Here is a 20,375-nt window from a genome sequence, read left to right as displayed (position 1 = left end):
ACCGAACACGAACGAACACAAACTGTTCGCGAACATCATTTGTATTTTTTTAAAAAAAATAATTTTAAATATTATTTTAAGTAAAAAATTATGTCAAACTATTAATTATATATTTTTTTATAAATAAAATATTTATTTGAAATAATTATAAAATATATTTAATATATATTATTAATAATATATATTATTTATACATATAATATTATAAATATAATATTTTTTTCTAACCGAACTCGAGTTTAACGAACGAACCGAACTCGAACCGTACACGAACTGAACTCGAGTCGAAAACCTTAAAAGTTCGGTTCGGTTCGTTAAGTTTATCGGACAAGAAATGTTGTTCAAACTTGAGTTCGATAAGCTTATCGGACGAGTTTATCGAGATCGAACTCGAACGAACCGGATGAGCTTAACGAACAGCTCGGTTCGTTTACAGCCCTGGTCGTGCACTCATTCCCCGTTACAAATTGGTCCCGCATTTTAAATTCGTGCATAAATGGGAAACAATAATGAGTAATTTGTTGGTGTTAAATACAGTTAAAGCTCTTTAAATTGATATAGTTGAAACCAACAAAAAATATTACTTTAACGAGTTTATTATTTTATCAGGAGTAAATATACATTGTGTCCATTATGCTGAAACCGGGAAAAAATATTATTTTCACGAGTTTATTACTTTATTGATTATTATTTCATCGAGGTTTTAACTGTAAGTTCGTCAATAATGCGAACTTATTAATGATAATAATATATTATTATTTCTTTTTCAAATTTTGAACCTTTTATCAGATTTCTTATCAAAATTTACTCCTTATTAAATTATTCGTATACAAATAAAATTTAAAATCCCGAGAAATAAAAGAATAATTAAAAATAGATATGACAGATTGGCAATATATATATTTAGTATGAGATGGTGCTAAAAATTGATAATTTTAGTTAGCAATGTTATCATGTTATGTGATACTTTTACACTTTTTTAACAAGAAGATACTCTTGGAAGGGAAATGAACCATTCAAAAATTATTAATTTTCCAATTTTTTTGAAATGTTATTTTTTATCAGTTGTTCCGAAAATTTCCGATTTAACTAATTTGTCCTTTATGAGATTCCCGACCGATTCAATTTTTAAATTACGATAACTATATATAACTACTTTATAATACAAATATACTTTCTAATCCGTTTTTTATGTTCGGATTGTTGTGATCCGGTCTAGATTTACGGTTTGACGCAATAGTTCTATAAGTTTATGTTTGATTTGATTTGGTATTTTTTATATGATCTCTCGATTTTTTTTCCTAATAAGTTTTAAGACGAGATGCTGGATATACAAAATTAGATCCCAAAATAGTTATCAAAATTCCAGGTGACATATTTAGATTGGTAATTATACAATCACTAAGATGAAGCCCCCTATACATTCACATCAATATTATCAATAAAAATAATCCAAAATGATATATCACCCATCCCATATCATTTAAAAAAATATTTCCTGTAACCCAGTTTTGGGTTCTTAACTTTACTCTCTTTTCAATTTCAATTTTTGCCCGTTCAATTTTGGATCATCTGTGGAGCTAAACTTTATCCTTGAGTAATGTTAGAGCTATCGAATTATATATGAAAATTTGATTATAGATGATGTGGCAATAATGATTGATAACTTAAAATAATTTTGCCATTTTAACATCGTTTCAACACTGATGTACATAAAGGCTAACCTGCTTGAAAAACCCTAAAAAAAGCTCTCCCAGCCTCTATTTTTCTAGCTGTTGTTCGGGTCTTCCGTCGGTTTTCACCGGTGGAAAGCCCCAAATCATCTAATTTCCTTGTTTTGTTCGTGTTTTTCAATAATACTCCTCCTCGGGTAAGGATTTTTATCGTTCAAGATTATATTTTTGTTTGATAAAATCTTTGTTGGGTGAGATTTGTTCCTAATTTATTTGGGTTTTGTTTATTCTCTCCTTATGAGAGCTTGGTGTGTTTTTTGGTGTGTTTTGGTGTGATTCGATGTTCAGGATGTTACATCTGCCGGATTTTCAGAGGTTTGATTCAGTGATAAAGATTTATTTGGGATTGCAATTACGATCGATATCTCAAACTGGTTTTGGTGAAGGCGATACATGTCACATTTGTATATATCAATTTCAACAAATCGCTTGATTGTGTCTTCATAAAGACTAGGTTAATCAGCGATATGATCTATTTTATGTTTGTTCGACTCGATTGTTCATGTCGTATGACTTTTCATTATTGAATTAATTCTGATTTTTTTCAAAAAAAAAACTTAAAATAATTTTATTATTGTAATTTATGGGATGTAGTCCACTGTTATTAGTTACTTTCGCACAGTGACACGTGACATGATCCATTCTAAGTATCAATTTGAGACCTCTAACATTATTTATTATTCTTTCATTTCTCTTAATAAATGTCAACTTTTTTCAAGGCACAGATGTTATATTATATTCTGATTTTAACAATTTTATAAACAATAACTAGTACACACATGAAGCATTATATAAAAAAAGCAACATAGTTCTACATAATATAAAATATTATGAGTTAAATTCTACAAATTATAATTACCCAGGCCATTGATGAAAACAAAATGTGTAAAAGAAATTATCAAGAAGAGACATGTTCACATATATCAGACACGACATAAATCCTGATTTGATTCGTAATTCCACTTATCGAGAAAAAAAATACAAAAGTAATCCAAATATGAACTGCTCAACCTCAGAATGACCCAAATTTAAACTTTTTTACTCCTTTACACTTAAATATTCAATTTCATTTAATTTTATGATGGTGTATTCAATTCAGTTTTTAGAGGATTTATAACAATTCGTTATAAAATTTTGGCTGATTTTGATTGTACGCGGATTTTAGAGTTTTGCCGATTTGAGTAGTGATTTTTACAAATCCATTAAAATCTCTTGAATTTCGTTAATATTTCTGAAAATATAAAATAAACTAGTAAAACCCATCAAAATTTACAATTTTATAAAATACTAAAAATCACGGACTTTTGAATACAGCAGATTTTAGTGGATTTTCTAAAATTCAAATTCAATACCACCAGATTTTAATGAACTTTTTAAAATATAAATTCAATATCCCGGATTTTAAAAGACTTTTTTCAATTTTTATCGAATAACATCAGATTTTAAAAGATTTTTTAGAATTCAAATTGAATACCTTAGTTTTCAAAATCCAAAAAAATCTTTTAAAATCTCAATTAAATACGCCCCTCTTAGATAATTTTAAGTTTTTAACAAATTTTATCTAAAATCAGAGATGCACAAAAAATCCGAGCCCTAAAATCTGACCCGACCCGATCCGGTCAAAGTCCGTTCAAACCCGACCTGGTCAAAACCCGGTCCGGGCTTAGGGCCTCGACGGACCATATATTTTTAGGGTAAAACTCGGTCCGGCCCGACCCGGTTAAAAGTCCGGGCTTCGGTCCGGCCCAACCGATTAAAAACTCGAAAAAACCCGGTTAAAATCTGATTATTCTAATATATTTTCTTTTATATTTATGAATTTACCTTTACTATAAATAATACTTTAAACACATATATATTTACATATTCGTGATTAATAATATTATTTATATAATTTTTTTGCAGAAATAGCATTATATATATTTGTATAACATTGATAAAACATATTATTCTATAAACATATTTATTTTTTGCCGGACTTAAATGTTTTCATAAAATATTTCATACAAACTAATACATTTTTACGATGATCTAGTTGCTAACATACGTAGTCTTCGAAATCTCTAATAAAACTCGATCCGATTTAAATTAGAAAAAAGTCTGGTCCAATCCAATCCGGCCCGAAAAAAAAGTCCGATTAGCCCCGTCTCGAGAGCCGAAACGGGCTCTGACATAATTATCAAATATAATCCTTTAAACTTAAATATTCGATTCCATTTAATTTTATGAGAGTGTATTCAGTTTAGATGTTAGAGGATTTATAACAGTTCGTTATAAATTTTTGGCTGATTTTGATTGGACGCGGATTTTAACGGAGTTGTTGAATAAAATTTCGTAGAGTTTTGCTGGTTTGAGTAGTGATTTTTACAAATCCATCAAAATCTCTTAAATTTCGTTAATATTTCTGAAAATATAAAATACACTAGTAAAACCCATCAAAATTTACAATTTTATAAAATACAAAAAAATAATGGACTTATGAATACCAGCAGATTTTAATGGATTTTCTAAAATCCAAATTGAATACCACTAGATTTTGATGAACTTTTTAAAATATAAATTCAATATCCCGGATTTTAAAAGACTTTTTTCAATTTTTACTGAATACCATCAGATTTAAAAAGATTTTTTAGAATTCAAATTGAATACCTTAGTTTTCAAAATACAAAAAAAATATTTTAAAATCCCAATTAAATACGCTCCTCTTAGATAATTTTAAGTTTTTAACTAATTTTATTCGAAATTAGAGATGCACAAAAAAACCCGAGTCCTAAAATCTGGTCCGACCCAATCCGGTCAAAGTCCGGTCAAGCCCGACCCGGTCAAAGTTCGGCCCGGGCTTAGGGTCTCGACGAACCATATATTTTTAGTTAAAACTCGGCCCGGCCCGACCCGACCCGGTTAAAAGTCCGACTTCGGTCCGGCCCGACCCGATTAAAAGCTCAAAAAAACCCGGTTAAAATCTGATTATTCTAATATATTTTCTTTTATATTTATGAATTTACATTTACTATAAATAATACTTTAAACACATATATATATTTACATATTCGTGATTAATAATATTATTTATATAATTATTTGCATAAATAACATTATATATATTTGGATAACATTGATAAAACATATTATTCTATAAACATGTTTATTTTTTGCCGAACTTAAATGTTTTCAATGAAGTAATGTTTTCATAAAATATTTCATACAAACTAATATATTTTTACAATGATCTAGTTGCTAACATATGTAGTGTTCGTAATCTTTAATAAAACTCGATCCGATTTAAATTAGAAAAAAGCCCGACCCGATCCGCCCCGAAAAAAACCCGGTTAGGCCCGTCTCGAGGGCCCAAACGAGCTCTGACATTTTTGGAAGGCCCAGTCCGGTCAAAGTCAAAGCCCGAAAGGCCCGGACCCGATCAAAGTCCGGGATTTTTAAGGTCCGGTCAAAACCCCGTCCGATGGGCCTTTTGTGTATCTGTATCCGAAATTGATCCATTTCGAAATTGAAATTGCCAAAATATGGGGGTATTTTTGTGATTGTAATAGTTTTTTTTGTTTATTTTGCTAACTAATTCAAGTACATTTTCTAGCACACCATTATTTTTACTTTTTATATGTGCAACATATTTTCTCTAATCTGGAGCTGCCGCTATCAAAACACACCTAGGGTTCGTCTTCTTCATTCTCTAACACAGGTATATCTTCTATCTCCAATCTATACATACACATATACATACGTAGAGTATATATGTTTTATTATATTCGCGTTCTTGTACAACTGCTTCAATTTCTTTTAATTTTGTTAAATATATCAATAAATCGCATCATAATAGAGTTTTGATGTTTAATTTGCTGTTTATTGTTGAAATTTCGTTTAGATCTGTATGTAAATTGTGTCGATCTGTTATGAGAAACTGTAATTTTTGTTTTTATTTTATTACAGTTTAAATTTAATTGTGAATTTGTTTGTGTAATTGACGAATTTGTATAGACAGAGTTGTAGTGAAGAACTGTTATAGATTGATTAATTGTGTTTATTATCGTTATATTTACTTATTAATTATAAATGTGTAGGAGCTAATTGTTGCGTAATGCTAATTTACGCAACAATTAGCTCCTACACATTTACGATAGGTTAGGTTATTTTGTGGTTCTAATTTTTAAGATGTGTAAGTCAGCATATGGACTATTTACGCTTTAGAGGAGCACTAGTTTTATTGTTTTCCGATGCACACTTTTTTATATTGAATTTTGTTTTTGGTACTTTAGTTGTGTACTTATCAATGGCAGAAGCTAATTGTATCGTATTTAGAGGACACTAGTTTTATTGTTTCTGATTTTTAAATTGTAAGTCAGAATGTGGACTATTTACGGGTTAGAGGTGCACTAGTTTTGTTATTTTCCCATGCACTTTTTTTTTATTTACTTCTGTTTTGGTACTTTAATTGTGATGATGATTATAGACGTTTGCGTTAAAACTTTGTTAGGTGAGATGAAGCCTATATTCTGCGGTAACTTTGATTATGAGGCACGTCAGTCTGATCTGGAAAGGCTTTTCAGAAGATATGGGAGGGTATCTCGTGTTGATATGAAGTCTGGTAATGTTCTATTTTTTTATCATGTTTGTTTATTGTTTTTCTTGTGTTGGTTGATAATTGCCTATTTGCTCTGTTGCTTAGGCAGACTGCTTTTTCTCCTTTACTCTGGCATTTTCCGTGGTTAATTACTTACTGGTTCAGGAATCATGGTAGCTTATAATAGCACGTGGCAGACCACTATTTCACTCGCAAGCTAAAGAAAAAACATTCTTGCATATTGTGCTTGTGAATAATACTCGAAGTGTTATTGTATATTACTTCTACATAAAGCTGAGTTGAATTTAAGTCCAACTGGCTGGTTTATTTGTATACTCAAACATAGGGTTTTCAAGTTCTTTATGCATATAGAATTGTCCAGTCATGAAAGTTGAATCCAGTTCGAATTCTAGTTAAGACTTCTGAAGGTAACTATATTTTTCCTTTTTTTTACTTGTATATACTTGCATAAAGGCAAAAGTAAATCTCATGTGGGAAGAGTAGATCGAGAAATGTCGTGGCAATTATCCTCAACATCGCTTGTGTTAACTTGGCCTCATCAGAGCAGATGGCTAAACGAGTATATTGACTCATTCAACATTGAGCACTTGATTTGAGTTTTATTGTTTGGTTGAATAAAGTTAGTTTTGAGAGACTTACTTTCTTATACTTACTTACCACGATCAAGTTCAAAAGTCGAAGCCACCACTCCTAAAGTTGCCACCATGTATATGGTAGCTAGAGAATTCAGATCAAGCAACGCTGCAGAAGAGCTTCAACAATTGTCCTTCCTCTTTGAGTTACAGTGGGGTTATGGAGTGTGTTTAAAAGAAGAAAGTGTGTTTTCTAGAGTGTTAAACCCCCGTACTCAACTACTTCTTTGGCGCAGGACTTCATTATGGCTGACTTACCACCACATTCCATTGCCGTGAAGTGCCTCCTCTTCTTGTTTTCTAGAAGAGCCACATCTTAAGGCACGACTGTCAGACATTATTCTCAGGCACTTGCCTTTATTCCTCTGTATGTGTCTTTTGCCCAGCCCTCATTTCACAGACATCCAACCTCGAAGCAGGGCAACCGAATAAATGGAGAAGATACAATGTTTTCATTATTCTAGCATGAGACTTCCACGTTTGGATTCTTGTCCCTTGACATCACTTAGTCCATTACCGAAGGTCTGTTACTGATTTATTGGTCAGTGGTATGTAGATATTATAAAACTAGTATATTTGTTTCAGGTCAAATTTCAAAAACATTTGTTACTGTTTATTGGTCAATGTTTTGTAGATTTCCTAGAAGCGGAGTACTAATTTCCGGTCAAATTTTAAGCACCTTTGTCTTTTCAGTGGAAAAATGTTTCTTTGTGAAAGTATCCTTTCCTCAAGGGACTTGAATAATTTTATTTTGTGCTCATGTTTTTAATTATAAGGACCTGATTTAATTTAATGTTGCATGTTATAGGTTTTGCTTTTGTTTACATGGAGGATGAAAGAGATGCGGAGGATGCAATTAGAAGACTTGATAACATTGAGTTTGGTAGAAAAGGGCGCCGACTTCGTGTCGAGTGGACAAAGGTAATAAATTTGCCTTGATTATATATTATATTTTGCAATCTGCCCAGTTTCCTTAATTTGTGGCGGTTGTGAAACAGCAAGAACGTGCACGGAAGCCTGAGAACTCTAGGAGATCCTCATCTAACTTGAGGCCCTCAAAGACTTTGTTTGTTATAAACTTTGATCCGTATCATACAAGGACAAGGGACTTGGAGAGGCATTTTGATCCATATGGGAAGATATTGAACATACGGATCAGAAGGAATTTCGCATTTATCCAGTTTGAAACACAAGAAGATGCCATCAAAGCTTTAGAAGCAACAGACATGAGGTGAGCTTACCTGTATGGGGGTGACTGAATTAAATTCTTTAGTCTTAAGGTATCACTAGTTTTTACTATCTTTTGTTTGTGTGCAGCAAGCTGATGGACCGAGTAATTTCAGTGGAATATGCTCTAAAAGATGACGACGAAAGAAAAAGCGGATACAGTCCTGATCGGGTTCGTGATAGGTCTCCCCGGAGGAGAAATGATGATAGGGGAAGATCTCCAAGCCCTTATAGGAGAGAGCGGGGAAGTCCTGATTACGGCCATGGTCATGGTCGTAGCTCTAGTCCTTATCGCAGAGAACGCGCCAGTCCTGTTTACGATCGTGGTGGTAGTGGTACTCCCAGTCAAAGGCTGAGAAAATCTTATGGTCGTGGAGATAGTAGGAGTCCTAATGGAGGGGAAAGGAAATCTGACTATGGCCGTGGGGGTAGAAGTCCTATAGGACGGGAGGGAAAAATTGACTATGGCCGTGGTGGCAGTCCTGATGGAAGGGAAAGGAAAGCTGACTACGGCCGTGGTGGCAGTCCTGATGAAAGAGAGAGGAAAACTGGCTATGGCCGTGGTGGCAGTCCTGATGGAAGGGAAAGGAAAGCTGACTATGGCCGTGATTCCAGTCCTGGTGGAAGGGAAAGGAAAGCTGACTATGGACGTGTTAGCAGTCCTGATGTAAGAGAGAGAAAATCTGACTACGGTCTGGCCAACAGTCCAAGTCCACCAAATGGGAGAGAGCGAATCTCCTATGGCAATCGAAGCAGCAGTAGTCCTGAAACAGGGTTGGTTAGCCCTGACCTTGTTCATAGTTACAGCCCAAAAGAGAGGCATACCCTCGAGTATAATAATGGTCACAGTCCAAGCCCTCGAACAGAGAAGGTTAGTCTTGATGATTACAATCGGGAAGCTAGCCCAGATTACAAGCCTGAAATGGCGGACAGTCCAGGATACAGTGGAGGAGAGAGCCCCATGCCGGACCAATGAATAGGTACAAGGGACTGTTAATAAAATTTTAGTCTCATATCTAATTTTGTTTCCATGCCTGCTTGTTTAGACTGTTTTGAACCTATCTAAAAAGTGTACTCGCACAATATTCTATTTTGTTGTAAAAACAACTCCAACCTGACTTCAGAAGTTTCAAAAAATTTCTGCAAAAAATTTGGTGTAAACTGTAATTTTTTGTACAAGAGAAAATTCCTTTTGGTGCAAAATTTAATGTATAAGGGTTGGAGTTGGTTTCTAAAAATATTGTAATTTTTACACTATTTTGATTAAAAGTTGCACCACAGAAGTGTGATGCATTAGGGGATGCTAGAATGCACAAATTACGTATGTTCACATATATGTATTGATTTTTATGCTCTTAAAACTTTGCAAATTAAATAAATTGATTTTTTAATACTACCTATCCTTTTCTTGATGATGCAGTGGTCACTTCTGGCACATGTGAGGTCACTTCTGGCTCATGTGAGATCACAAATTTGATGCAAGCATAAACTCAAAAGATGTTGCGTCTTGGCAGAACCAATGAAAACTGTGTTGCAATTTCATATTCGTGAAAAGAGCAGGAAAACACCATGGCAAATCATATGTAGAGATGGTTCAATTAGTAATTTCTGAGTTTAGGCCATCTAGGTTTGCTTTCTGTTGACATTGTATTAGTAGATTTTAACATTTTTAACATTTTGTATTTGACAGAACTTGGGTGCTGAGCTTTTTATCTGTTGTTTTACTTTTAAATGCCTCATTAGCTGTCTAATGGTTGTGGTTGCTCTATGAAAGAAATGCTTTGAATTTGTTTAGTTTTCTTTTTTTCTTTGTGCCATTTGGCTCTTGGTCAATGTTTAAGTGGTCTTGGTAAGACGAAGTTATTGTATGTGTTTCTGAATAAGTTTTGCAGGTATATAATTCCTACCGAGTTTCGAGCCGGACGTAATTCGAGCAGAGATTAATCGAGTCAAGCCGAGTCGGCTCGTTTAGTTAAACGTGCCTAAACCTCTGCCCGAACTCGACTCGTTTAATTTCACGAGTCGAGTCGAGCTGGCTCGTTTAAGCTAAATTAGCCGGTTTTAACGAGTCGGGCGAGCCGGCTCGTTTAATTTTATTAATCGAGCCTAAACCTCTACCTGAACTCGTCTCGTTTAATTTCACGAGTCGAGCCGAATCGGCTCGAGTAATTAAACGAGCCGGAACCTCTGCCGAGCTCGGATCGTTTAACTAAATGAACCGAGTCGAGTCCACTTAAACGAGTTCGAGTTGGGCGGAGGACTCGAATTACAGCCTTATTAGCCACCTTGTTAGCAAAATACTTGTACTTGCCAACGAATAGTTTGCTCAGATTATTTGTTTATAGCATCTCCGTATCATCAAATGCCCCTTCCATCTACCGCCACTGACATCAAGTCTCGATATGATACTAGAGCTGAAATAGATAGAATCGGGTTCAAGGACAGCTACATGTAACGTGCAATTGCCTGTTCCCCTTGTGTATATGTAAATTCTGCAACCCCCTGTTTTGAATCCATCTATCACCAGTAACCATATTTTCATTGAAGCTTTAAACACGACCTAAACCTTGTTAACAGACATACATTTACCATATGAAATATGAGTAGAACTTGAACATAACTTTTGAACTTTAATATTTTTATACAACTGATTCAACCAAAAGAACTCAGAACTCAATAGTCAAAATTTCTAATTGAATTCAGGCTTAAACTGAACAGTAAAAACTTAAAATCGAACTCAAATTACATCCCTAATTGTTTATAATCTAACCTAAATGGTTTTCCAGATACCATTCTACAAGAGTCACAAACAATTCTCCTTCCCAAGATGTTTCCAAGGAGCACTCTCACATCAAGCATATTGTATCGTCCAAAATACAAATGGTGCACCTCCCGGAGGATTTTCAATACCCGACTCAACGGTCCTGCACTCTCACTTTCTTCTGATAATGATCTCAATAAGTGTACCTATTCATGACAATATGGTTACTGAGATTTCTAGACCATACATTCTCAGTATCATCAAGTATAAGAATGCCACTTTCATCGACTCGCAAGATATCAAGTCTTTTTTGGCCATTCACGTTACAATTCTCTCTTGATATGATTCTAGAGCCGAAATAAATAGATTTAAGATCAAGAAGGTTAGCTATGTGCAACGCGTAATCGCGGTTTCCCATTGTGTATATGTACATCTCAAACAACTTATTAGCTTCTTCCAAGAACTTCCTCACAAAAGACCTTAGCTTTTTTGGAGCTTATGAATATTTATATTCAGCATATACTAGTGCACCCCATACACCCCAAAGAGAAGCGTTCTTGCATAATTTCGGTTTAATGTCTTCATTTGTCTGAGTCGTTTCATTTATTATTGACTGCATCAATATTGTACTCATTGTTTCTGCAAACTGTGTATGATCCAGGACAATATACTGATGAATCCTAACAATCTAAAGACTATGCAATTTAGTTATATTAGTTTGTGATAGGGCGTATTATTTTGGATATGATAATTACTTGTGAATTGTGTAAGAGTTGCATAAGGACTAGTATTCAGAACTTTCCTCTAAACAAGAGAATTCCTAACTAGCCAGTATTATCAAAGAAAGCGTCTTCTAAGTTTTAACTCTAAATTTTGCAAGTGTTGGTGCATTAGTTGAGCTCTTGTAACTCTTTGCGGGAGGTCAGAAAGATTCTGTTTTGTTTCATTTGTGAAGGCCAATTCAGCTTATAGCATAAAATAGCACGTTTTTGCGAGTTTTTGATCTTTATTCGCATTTTGTTGCCAATTCATCCCGAATCTGATCCTATAAAGTTACGGAGGATTATACAAATTGAAAATTGCTTCCTGGTGTTTGCTTTACCAGAACAGTTCTGAGATGCGGTAATATGCAGTTGCACAAAAGTCTGATGTTACTTCATAAAAATATAAATATACAACTCAAACTCAACAGTTAGAATTAAAAAAAATCAAACTAAAATTACATCCCTAATTTTTAGTAACATAATGTAATGAATATTGATGATCAAGCCTTAATTGCTTTCCTCCAGATCCCTTATTACAGAAAGTCACAAACAATTTTCAGATGGACGATGTTTTCTAACCATTCCTAGGAGCACTCATCATGTGATGAATATTGATCATCAAGCCTTAATTGCTTTCCTCCAGACAACGACGTTTGCTAACCATTCCCAGGAGCACTCTTACATCGAGCATTTGGTGCTGTCCAAAGTACAAGCTGTGCACCTCTTGAAGGAGCTTCAATACACGACTCAACGGTCCTGCACTATCACTTTCATCCATTCCGTCTTTTGATAATGATGTAAAATAATCATACTTGTCGATTACAATAAGGTTACTGATATGTCTGAACCATACACCCATCGTATCATCGATTATAAGAATACCACTTTCATCCACTGGCACAACATCAAGTCCCTTCTGGCCACTCACGGTACAGTTCTCTCTCGATATGATTCTAGAGCCGAAATAAATAGATTTTGGATCAAGAAGGTCAGCAATGTGCAACGCGTAATCGCGTGTTCCCATTGTGTATATATACATCTCAAACAACTTATTAGCTTCTTCCAAGAACTCCCTCACAAAAGGCCTTACCTTTATCAAACGATCAGATCCCGTGGTGTATTTCCACGTAAACATATCATCCTTGTGAGCAACATTGTCCAAACACATTTTTGCTTTTTCCGGAGCAAGATTGCATACCTTTTCCGTGTGAATAAGAGTGTGGTCTAAATCCAAAACCAAACATAACCTTTTCCGACATTGCAGATTCTGCAACCCCGCGCTTTTATCTTTAGCAATCTTCAAAGGAACTAAATTTGTTGGACTTTGTGAACTTTGTAACATACTATTACATTCATCCTTAGTAATCTCCCTTGGAATAATTGTTCGACTTTGAAATACACTTATACACAGATACCTATTAATCATAATAGGGATAGGAACAATATTTGTTCGACTTTGTGAACTTTGTAACGGACTCTCACATTCATCCTTAGTAATCTCTGTAGGAACTATTATTTGACTTTGTGGATTTTGTAACATATTTGTACATCGATCCCTATTAATCTTAATAGGAATAGGAACGATATATGTTCGACTTTGAGACTCCTTAATTTCGTTGTTAAATATTTGTGACGCCATGTTACGTTCATCGAAAGTAATCTTTCCTGCATCTAGTAGTTCCCAGAAATCAGCAGCTGTCTTGTATAATACACGAGTCTGTGTATTCATTACGGACTGCTTAATCGTACCCATTGTTTTTACAAATTTTGTATACTGGACAATATGGCGAGGAAACAACTATTTCGTAACAGAGACTGCGATCTAGTTTTGGGATACAAATGATTAGTAATTTTTATTCTGAAACTGAAAATTAAATACTATATATACAAGTTTCAGGGAATCGTTCTTCTATTGGAACTAGGTTTTAGTTAGGTCCTGACCATCCTATTCATAGTATGATTTCTAATTGGATCGAGATGTTACGAGCTTAGCTCTAAAAATTACACAAAATCTCCAACGATTCTATTTTTTTATAAATTTATTTAGAATTAATTGTATTTTACAACCCTATTTTTCATTCAAAAATAAAATTGTATACTTACTTTGCAAAATACAATTTGCAACTATTAAATTTCAATATCAAATATAAAATACATTCTTTTGACAACTTTTGTTAAAAAAAAATTATATTTTTGAAAGTAAAATTGGAATTAAGCATATCATTTTAATATTAATAATTTAATTTTTTAAAATTAAACTAAAAGTTAGAAATATTAATGCCAATTGTTTTAAATTTTAGGCAATATAATTTTAAAAATTTGAAAATGTATTTTTAGAAACTTTATGATTAACCATGATTAGATATATATATATATAAATTTTTTACTTGATAACTATTTTTTTATTATTTAGTGTTATGATTAATTTAGAGTATTAATAATAGATAATAACTATGATTTTTTTTCCGTAAAAATGCACTAATGTAAATATTTTATTTGATTTGAAATTTTAGTTATTACTCCCTCCGTCCCGCTGGATAGTTTACGTACACTGTTTGCACGTATTTCAAGGCTTTAATAAAATATAGTTTCATAATGTTTTTTCTTAAAAAAAAAAATTTGAATGAAAGTTTAAACATGAAACTTTTTTTCAGAATTTTTTTTTTAGAATATTATGGATGTATACTTTAAACGAGCATTGAAAAGCGTGCCGAAAATTAACGTAAATAATCCAGTGGGACGGAGGGAGTAATATAAACATCCCAATTTCAATTTTCCCCCCAAAATATAAATATTTTTAACTAAAAAATGTCGAGTGATACATGTTGTAATTGATATTAAAAGTTAAGGGTTGCAAACATTTTTTTTACAAAATATGTATGATGTTTTAATTTTTGAATGAAAGGGAGCTACTAATAAAGGTCAGTTATTATTAATTAATTTTGTATTAATAAAACGATTAAATATTTATAACTGAGCTCGTAGATTTTGAAATTCTGTTAGCTGCTTGGTGTTTGCTGTACGAGAACAGTTTAGGGATGCAATAATATGCAGTTGTACAAAAGTTAGATGTTATTTCATGGAAGGACAAACACCCGAGTCACCCAACCCGTCTGGGTCGGGATTAACTCCGGCCGGATCTGGGTTGAACCCAGCTTCCCGGCGGGTTTTTGTTCGCAATAAAACACACGCGAAAATACACGCAAGCGTACGCGATCACAAGTAGTATAAGATTTAAGTCAAGTTCGTTCTCGCAGAGACTGATTTAGGTTAAGTTCAGATTATGTACTTATGTAACAATGTATGATTATCGTTCACAGCTAAGACAAGTAACAAATTTGAGTTGATTAACTACCTAAGAGATTATACTAGCATGCATTAACTAAGAGATTAAAAGTGAATTACTTATATGAGATAAAACATGGGATTCTAACTTCATTAAATACTTTATTCAAAGTTTATGTCTTTATCAATGAGTTATATATCAAAATAGTCACTGAAGTGAGACCCGTATATCAAATATTTCATCAATGTGAACGGGGTCTCAATTACACCACTATAGTAATGGATAATGACACGGACGTTAGCTTGACCAGTTGACCAAACGGAAAACGTAACGGTGCTGACATGAAGTTAGACGTGGCATGACCGGTGTATTATACACGATCATATTAAAAATATTAGAAAACAAAAGGTAAATATCATTATTATTTTTATCACAACTCAATCGTCATTTGGGGATAAAAACCCTAAAACAATCTGCGGCTCATTTGAAGCGATTCTAGTGCGATTCATGTGCGATTACTTCAGGGATTCTTGTATCGTAACAGGTACTCTCATCTTTGCATATTAAAGTACTTTTATCTGTGTTTCGAATGCAATATGTGCTTGTTAGTTTAGGGTTTGATTGTTTTATTGTTATAATTCATAAAAATTGCATATTTAGGGTTCGATTATGTCGTATAAATTTATAATTCGTACACATTGTTATAATCATGCCTTATATTTGAAGAATATGTTTTGATATATGTGTTACTTTCATGAAACAGTATGGAATCATTTGTTAGTGTGTTTGTTCATCATCACGGTGATCTGGTACACCTTCCTAAAATTGAATACAAAGGGGGGAAAGTTGATGTAGTTCCTGGGGTTGACACTGATGTGTTCTCTTTTAGGGATTTAGATGATTTTGCGAGGGACTATGTGTATGACCCCTCTGATTTGGTGTATGTTCAGACTAGAATGTGTATTACTGATGGTGTGAAATTATTGTATGATGATAACAGTGTTAGAGAGATGGTAGATATTCACAAACCCTTTGGTATGATTGATTTATATGTAGACCACTACTTGATGGATGAAGTGATTAACTCATCATTTGAGGGAAACCCGAATGAAACTGAAGATGTGGAACTAGGTGGGGATAAGGGTTGGGAGGAGGAGGATGAGGATTGTAGTGATCCAGACTATGATAAGGAAACTGAGAGTGAAGGTTCAGAGAGTGGTAGTGATGATGACATATTTGTGGATAGTGATGAGGAGTTTGCAGAGTATAGAAGACATTCAAAAAAGGTTCAACATGAGATGCGTATTGGAGTGAATAATATGCCGAAGGCTGGTTTACAGTCTTTCCCCAGATGTCCAATTGGCAGTGATGAGTCAGATTTTGGTTCTCAAGAACTTAGGTCAGATTACTCTTCAAGTGAAGATGAGAACTCTAAAATAGGTTACATAGGGCCACCAAATCCTAAGAAAAGGAGAAGAAATAGGCCTGGGGTCAGAATAGGTGAGAATGACAATGTTGTGAATTGGCATGTGGGAATAAAAATTTGCTAGTATGCAAGAGTTCAGGGATGTTGTTAGACAGTATGGCATTAAGGATAGAAGAAGGATTCAGTTTGTGACTAATGATGCGCTAAGGTGCCAAGTTTGTTGTGAAGCTGATTGTAGGTTCTATATGTGGTGTAGTAAGGACAAGGATATTGATAACTGCATAATTAAAACCCTCTTTCCTGAGCACAACTACACTAAACCCTATACAAATAAGCTTGCTACTGTGAAGTACCTTACTGAGGTGTTCAGAGAGAGGATCAGGAAGAATCCATAATGGAAAGTCAAAGAGATGGCTGAGACAATAAAAAAAGAGTTGGAAATTGAGGTGACCAGGATTAAGATTCTTAGAGTCGGAAAAGCTGCATTGGAAGGGGTTCAAGAAGCACTGAGAGAGCATTACTCTAGACTTAGAGATTTTGCACATGAGATTTTGAAGACCAACTCCAACAATACAGTTGAGATAAGGACAACAAGACTGAATGAAACTGATGCAAATAAGTTCAAGAGGATTTACATATGCTATGATGCTTTGAACAAGGGGTGGAAGGCTGGATCTAGACCTGTGATAGGGTTTGATGGGTGCTTCTTGAAAACTGTTTGTGGGGGCCAACTATTATCTGCAGTTGGAAGGGATGGAAACAATCAAATGTTCCCAATTGCATATGCTGTGGTGGAGACTGAAAATACTGAAAGTTGGAAGTGGTTTACTGAGCTCTTGAGTGCTGATCTAAATCTTGGAGATGGAGATGGCTATACAGTCATCAGTGACCAGCAGAAGGGCCTTGACAATGCCCTAAAGGAAGTGCTTCCAAGGGTGGAACACAGCATCTGTACAAGACACATTTAAAGCAATTTGAGGAAAAGGTACAATATTTAAATTAATTTGAATGCACTTATATGTTTTATTCATGCATATGTCTTCACTGATAGTAAACATGACATTGTATGTAGGTTCCCATCACTTGCAGTGAAAAGAGCTTTTTGGAATGCTTGTTGTGCAACACACCCTGTTGCACACCGAAGAGCTATGAAAGACCTTCAAAAAACTTCAAAGGCAGCTCATGATCAACTCTCCAAGTTGGATCCAAAACTGTGGAGTAAGGCTTTCTTCTCTACTCATTCAAAAGCTGATAATGTGGAGAACAATATGAGTGAATGTTTCAATGCATGGATCATAAATGAAAGGTAAAATTATATTTATTGTGTTAGTATATTGTGCTAATAAAATGTTTTGCTAGAAAACTGTTTTAGAATAATAAAATGTTAGTATATTGTGTTTGTTAATATCAACTGTGTTTGTCGGAATTAGGTAATGCCCTTTGTAATAATGTTACAGGAGATACACTTTAAGTTAATGACAAGAATGAGAGAGAATAGAGATGAGGTCCAGAAAAATGGAGCATTGATATGTCCAAGAATAAAGAAAAGGCTGTATTTGCTTGTCACTGAGTCAAGAAATTGGAATGCTTTTTGGGATGGTCAGAAGACATTTGGTGTGAAACAGGGTACAAGGGTGGTCAAGGTTGATCTTGAGACTAAATCATGTAGCTGTAGGGTGTATGATCTGACTGGCATCCCATGTGAGCATGCTATTGCTGCCATATATGAAAGGAGACACCATCCAGTGGACTATGTCTCAGACTACTACAAAAGAAACAAGTACCTGGCATCATACCAACACGGTCTTGAAGAAATTAATGGTGAAAAATTCTGGGAAATCCACTCAACTGATGAGCTACTACCACCAGATATCCCAAAAAAGTTAAGGGGAAGGCCAAAAAGGCAGAGAAGAAGGGACGAAAGAGTGGGAAGGGGGAAACAGAAGCCAGTAAATGCTGTGAAGAGTCAAGGACTTGTGGTACAGAGATATAGCAACCCTAGGAAGATGCATTGTAGCATTTGTGGTGATCCTACACATAGGAAAACAAAGTGTCCTTCAAAAGATAAGAATCAGCAGCCACTTACAAATGAACCAGTGATGACAGAACAAAGTGAGGGTGCAAATGAAGTTGTGGTGACAGAGCAAAGCCAACCAAAGAAGAAAAGGCCTAAAGAACTAAAGAGACAGAAAATTCAAGTTAGAAGAAAAAACAAGACTGTAACTGATCATTTGGATGAAAATAAGGAAGATGAAGCCTCTGGTGGTAAGGAAAATGTGAAAGTGAAGGAGATATTAACTAATGCAGGGGGAGACTACCATGAAGAAGAGGAATATGATGAGCACCTTGGGGGGGAAATTGGATTGAAGGTGCCAAGGAAATTCATGCCCTTTGTTAATGACAAAGAAGAGGTTGTTTTGGGAAAGGATGAAGCAACTTTTCAGGACAAGTTGTTAGGCGCAATTGGCTACAAGGCTGTTTTCATGCCCACCCCAGGCTTTGTCCCTTTCCTGCCTCCAAGAAACACACCACCAGTTTCAACCCCTCCAGTACTTGTACCTAAAACAGCAGCAGGGGCAACATCTGGCACTCAACAGTCAAGCACCTTACAAGCAACATCAGTAGTGGATGAAGCACCAACAGCTCAAGCACCAAGTAGGAGGTCAACAAGGATACTTGAAAAAAAGGCTTTCAAATGGACCAACACACACGATGATCCACTTGAACTTGGTGATTAGGTCTATGGGATTTACTTTTGCTAATGGATAAATATAAGTTATTTAGTTTAACTATGGTACTTTAAGTTTTTAAGACTATCTTGGTTGTGTCTAACTGTTGTGTGGAACAATTTGGTTTTTGTCCAACTGTTATGTAGAACAGTTTGGTATGGTATTATTATGGCCGTAAACTTTCGTAATGGCATTTAAACTTTTGGTGTCCTATTCGTAACTTTGTACGATATATTTTGTGAATTATTTGGTATTATTTGCAAGTTAATTATCAGTTGCAAACTAGTTGTGCATTCATTCATATTTCTAACAGTTTGCATTCATACATTTGGTTCCTTTTCATTGATTACATCCAGCTACCACAACACCTCATAATTCATCATACTTCATTCACTACAACCAACTACCTAGCATCTTCTACATCAACACAATTATAACCAACTACTTGAATATTAACACCACTGCAACCAACACAATAAAAATATATACACACATCTGCAACTGCCTCTTCAAGACTTTGTTTTCTGCTTCCATTGCAATTCGTCCACAGATCAACTCCTCCACTTCTTCTTTCAAAATTCTCCTCATTTGACCATTTTCTTCGAGATTTTCTTCAACAAGCTTTAGTGATTCCTCTAGAAAAATACGCCTATGATTCAAATGAGTGATAACATCCAATGCTCTTCCAGTAAAATCTTCATCAACCCATTCGAAAAATTGGCATCCAAGTGCATCCTACCAGATTTATCAAACAAATTAGCACACAATAATTTCCAAAAAACTAAAAAAAAGTTACAGACTTAAATACCTTAGGTGTAGCACATGTAAAAAATCTTCTTCCTGGGTTTTTAAGAGTCCAAGAAGTATTAACCCTAGCTCGTTTGCCACACATACAGTACTTATATTCCACAATCTTGATTTAAGCGGATGAAGAGCTGCCCATGGGGCTTTCGTTTTTAAACATGTTGATAGGCTAAGTGTAGAAGGAATTGATGTAATACTTGTTATAAATGGATGTGAGTGTTGTTTTAGTCCAAGAACCCTAACTGCATTTATATAAACTTACCGAATGAAAGTTATACGTATACAATAGCCAACTCAGCAAAAAGAGCCGTTGGTGCGCCACTCTGTCCAACAACTACATGCCATGTAGACTTTTTCGTTTGGTCAACTGGTCAAGCTAACGTCCGTGTCATTATCCATTACTATAGTGGTGCAAT

General features: G+C 34.6%; 2 protein-coding genes across 4 annotated transcripts; both read left to right on the top strand.

Annotated features, from left to right (window-relative positions):
* Window positions 1-5,278: 5,278 nt before the first annotated feature.
* Window positions 5,279-9,993, top strand: LOC141689437 (uncharacterized). Of its 3 annotated transcripts, none has more exons than XM_074493718.1 (6): window positions 5,279-5,430; window positions 6,223-6,333; window positions 7,771-7,883; window positions 7,961-8,193; window positions 8,280-9,169; window positions 9,610-9,993. In XM_074493718.1, the coding sequence occupies exons 2-5, from the start codon at window positions 6,228-6,230 to the stop codon at window positions 9,163-9,165; spliced, it is 1,338 nt and encodes a 445-aa protein (XP_074349819.1). In that variant the 5' UTR covers window positions 5,279-5,430; window positions 6,223-6,227; the 3' UTR covers window positions 9,166-9,169; window positions 9,610-9,993. The 3 variants fall into 3 exon arrangements, with proteins under 3 accessions (XP_074349819.1, XP_074349821.1, XP_074349820.1); XM_074493720.1 differs by lacking the exon at window positions 5,279-5,430 and adding an exon at window positions 7,199-7,484; XM_074493719.1 differs by lacking the exon at window positions 5,279-5,430 and adding an exon at window positions 6,784-7,484 and having other exon boundaries at window positions 6,224-6,333.
* A 6,843-nt stretch (window positions 9,994-16,836) lies between these two features.
* On the top strand, window positions 16,837-17,860 carry LOC141692000 (uncharacterized). Its single transcript, XM_074496747.1, has 3 exons — window positions 16,837-17,377; window positions 17,516-17,732; window positions 17,857-17,860. The coding sequence occupies exons 1-3, from the start codon at window positions 16,837-16,839 to the stop codon at window positions 17,858-17,860; spliced, it is 762 nt and encodes a 253-aa protein (XP_074352848.1).
* The last annotated feature ends 2,515 nt before the right edge of the window (window positions 17,861-20,375 follow it).

The sequence above is a fragment of the Apium graveolens genome, chromosome 10 (assembly GCF_009905375.1).
Source record: "Apium graveolens cultivar Ventura chromosome 10, ASM990537v1, whole genome shotgun sequence".
In the NCBI taxonomy this organism is placed as follows: Eukaryota; Viridiplantae; Streptophyta; class Magnoliopsida; order Apiales; family Apiaceae; genus Apium; species Apium graveolens.
The sequence above is the reverse complement of the archived record's forward strand: the minus strand, read 5'-3'. Positions and strand labels throughout refer to the sequence as shown.

Excerpts from the sequence above, each read along its gene's own strand:
- LOC141689437 (XM_074493718.1), top strand. The coding sequence starts at position 6,228 with ATGAAGCCTATATTCTGCGGTAACTTTGATTATGAGGCACGTCAGTCT. Across the intron at positions 6,334-7,770 it reads TCGTGTTGATATGAAGTCTG|GTTTTGCTTTTGTTTACATG; the intron begins GTAATGTTCTAT and ends TGCATGTTATAG. Across the intron at positions 7,884-7,960 it reads TTCGTGTCGAGTGGACAAAG|CAAGAACGTGCACGGAAGCC; the intron begins GTAATAAATTTG and ends GTTGTGAAACAG.
- LOC141692000 (XM_074496747.1), top strand. The coding sequence starts at position 16,837 with ATGGCTGAGACAATAAAAAAAGAGTTGGAAATTGAGGTGACCAGGATT. Across the intron at positions 17,378-17,515 it reads AAGGGTGGAACACAGCATCT|TGAAAAGAGCTTTTTGGAAT; the intron begins GTACAAGACACA and ends CATCACTTGCAG.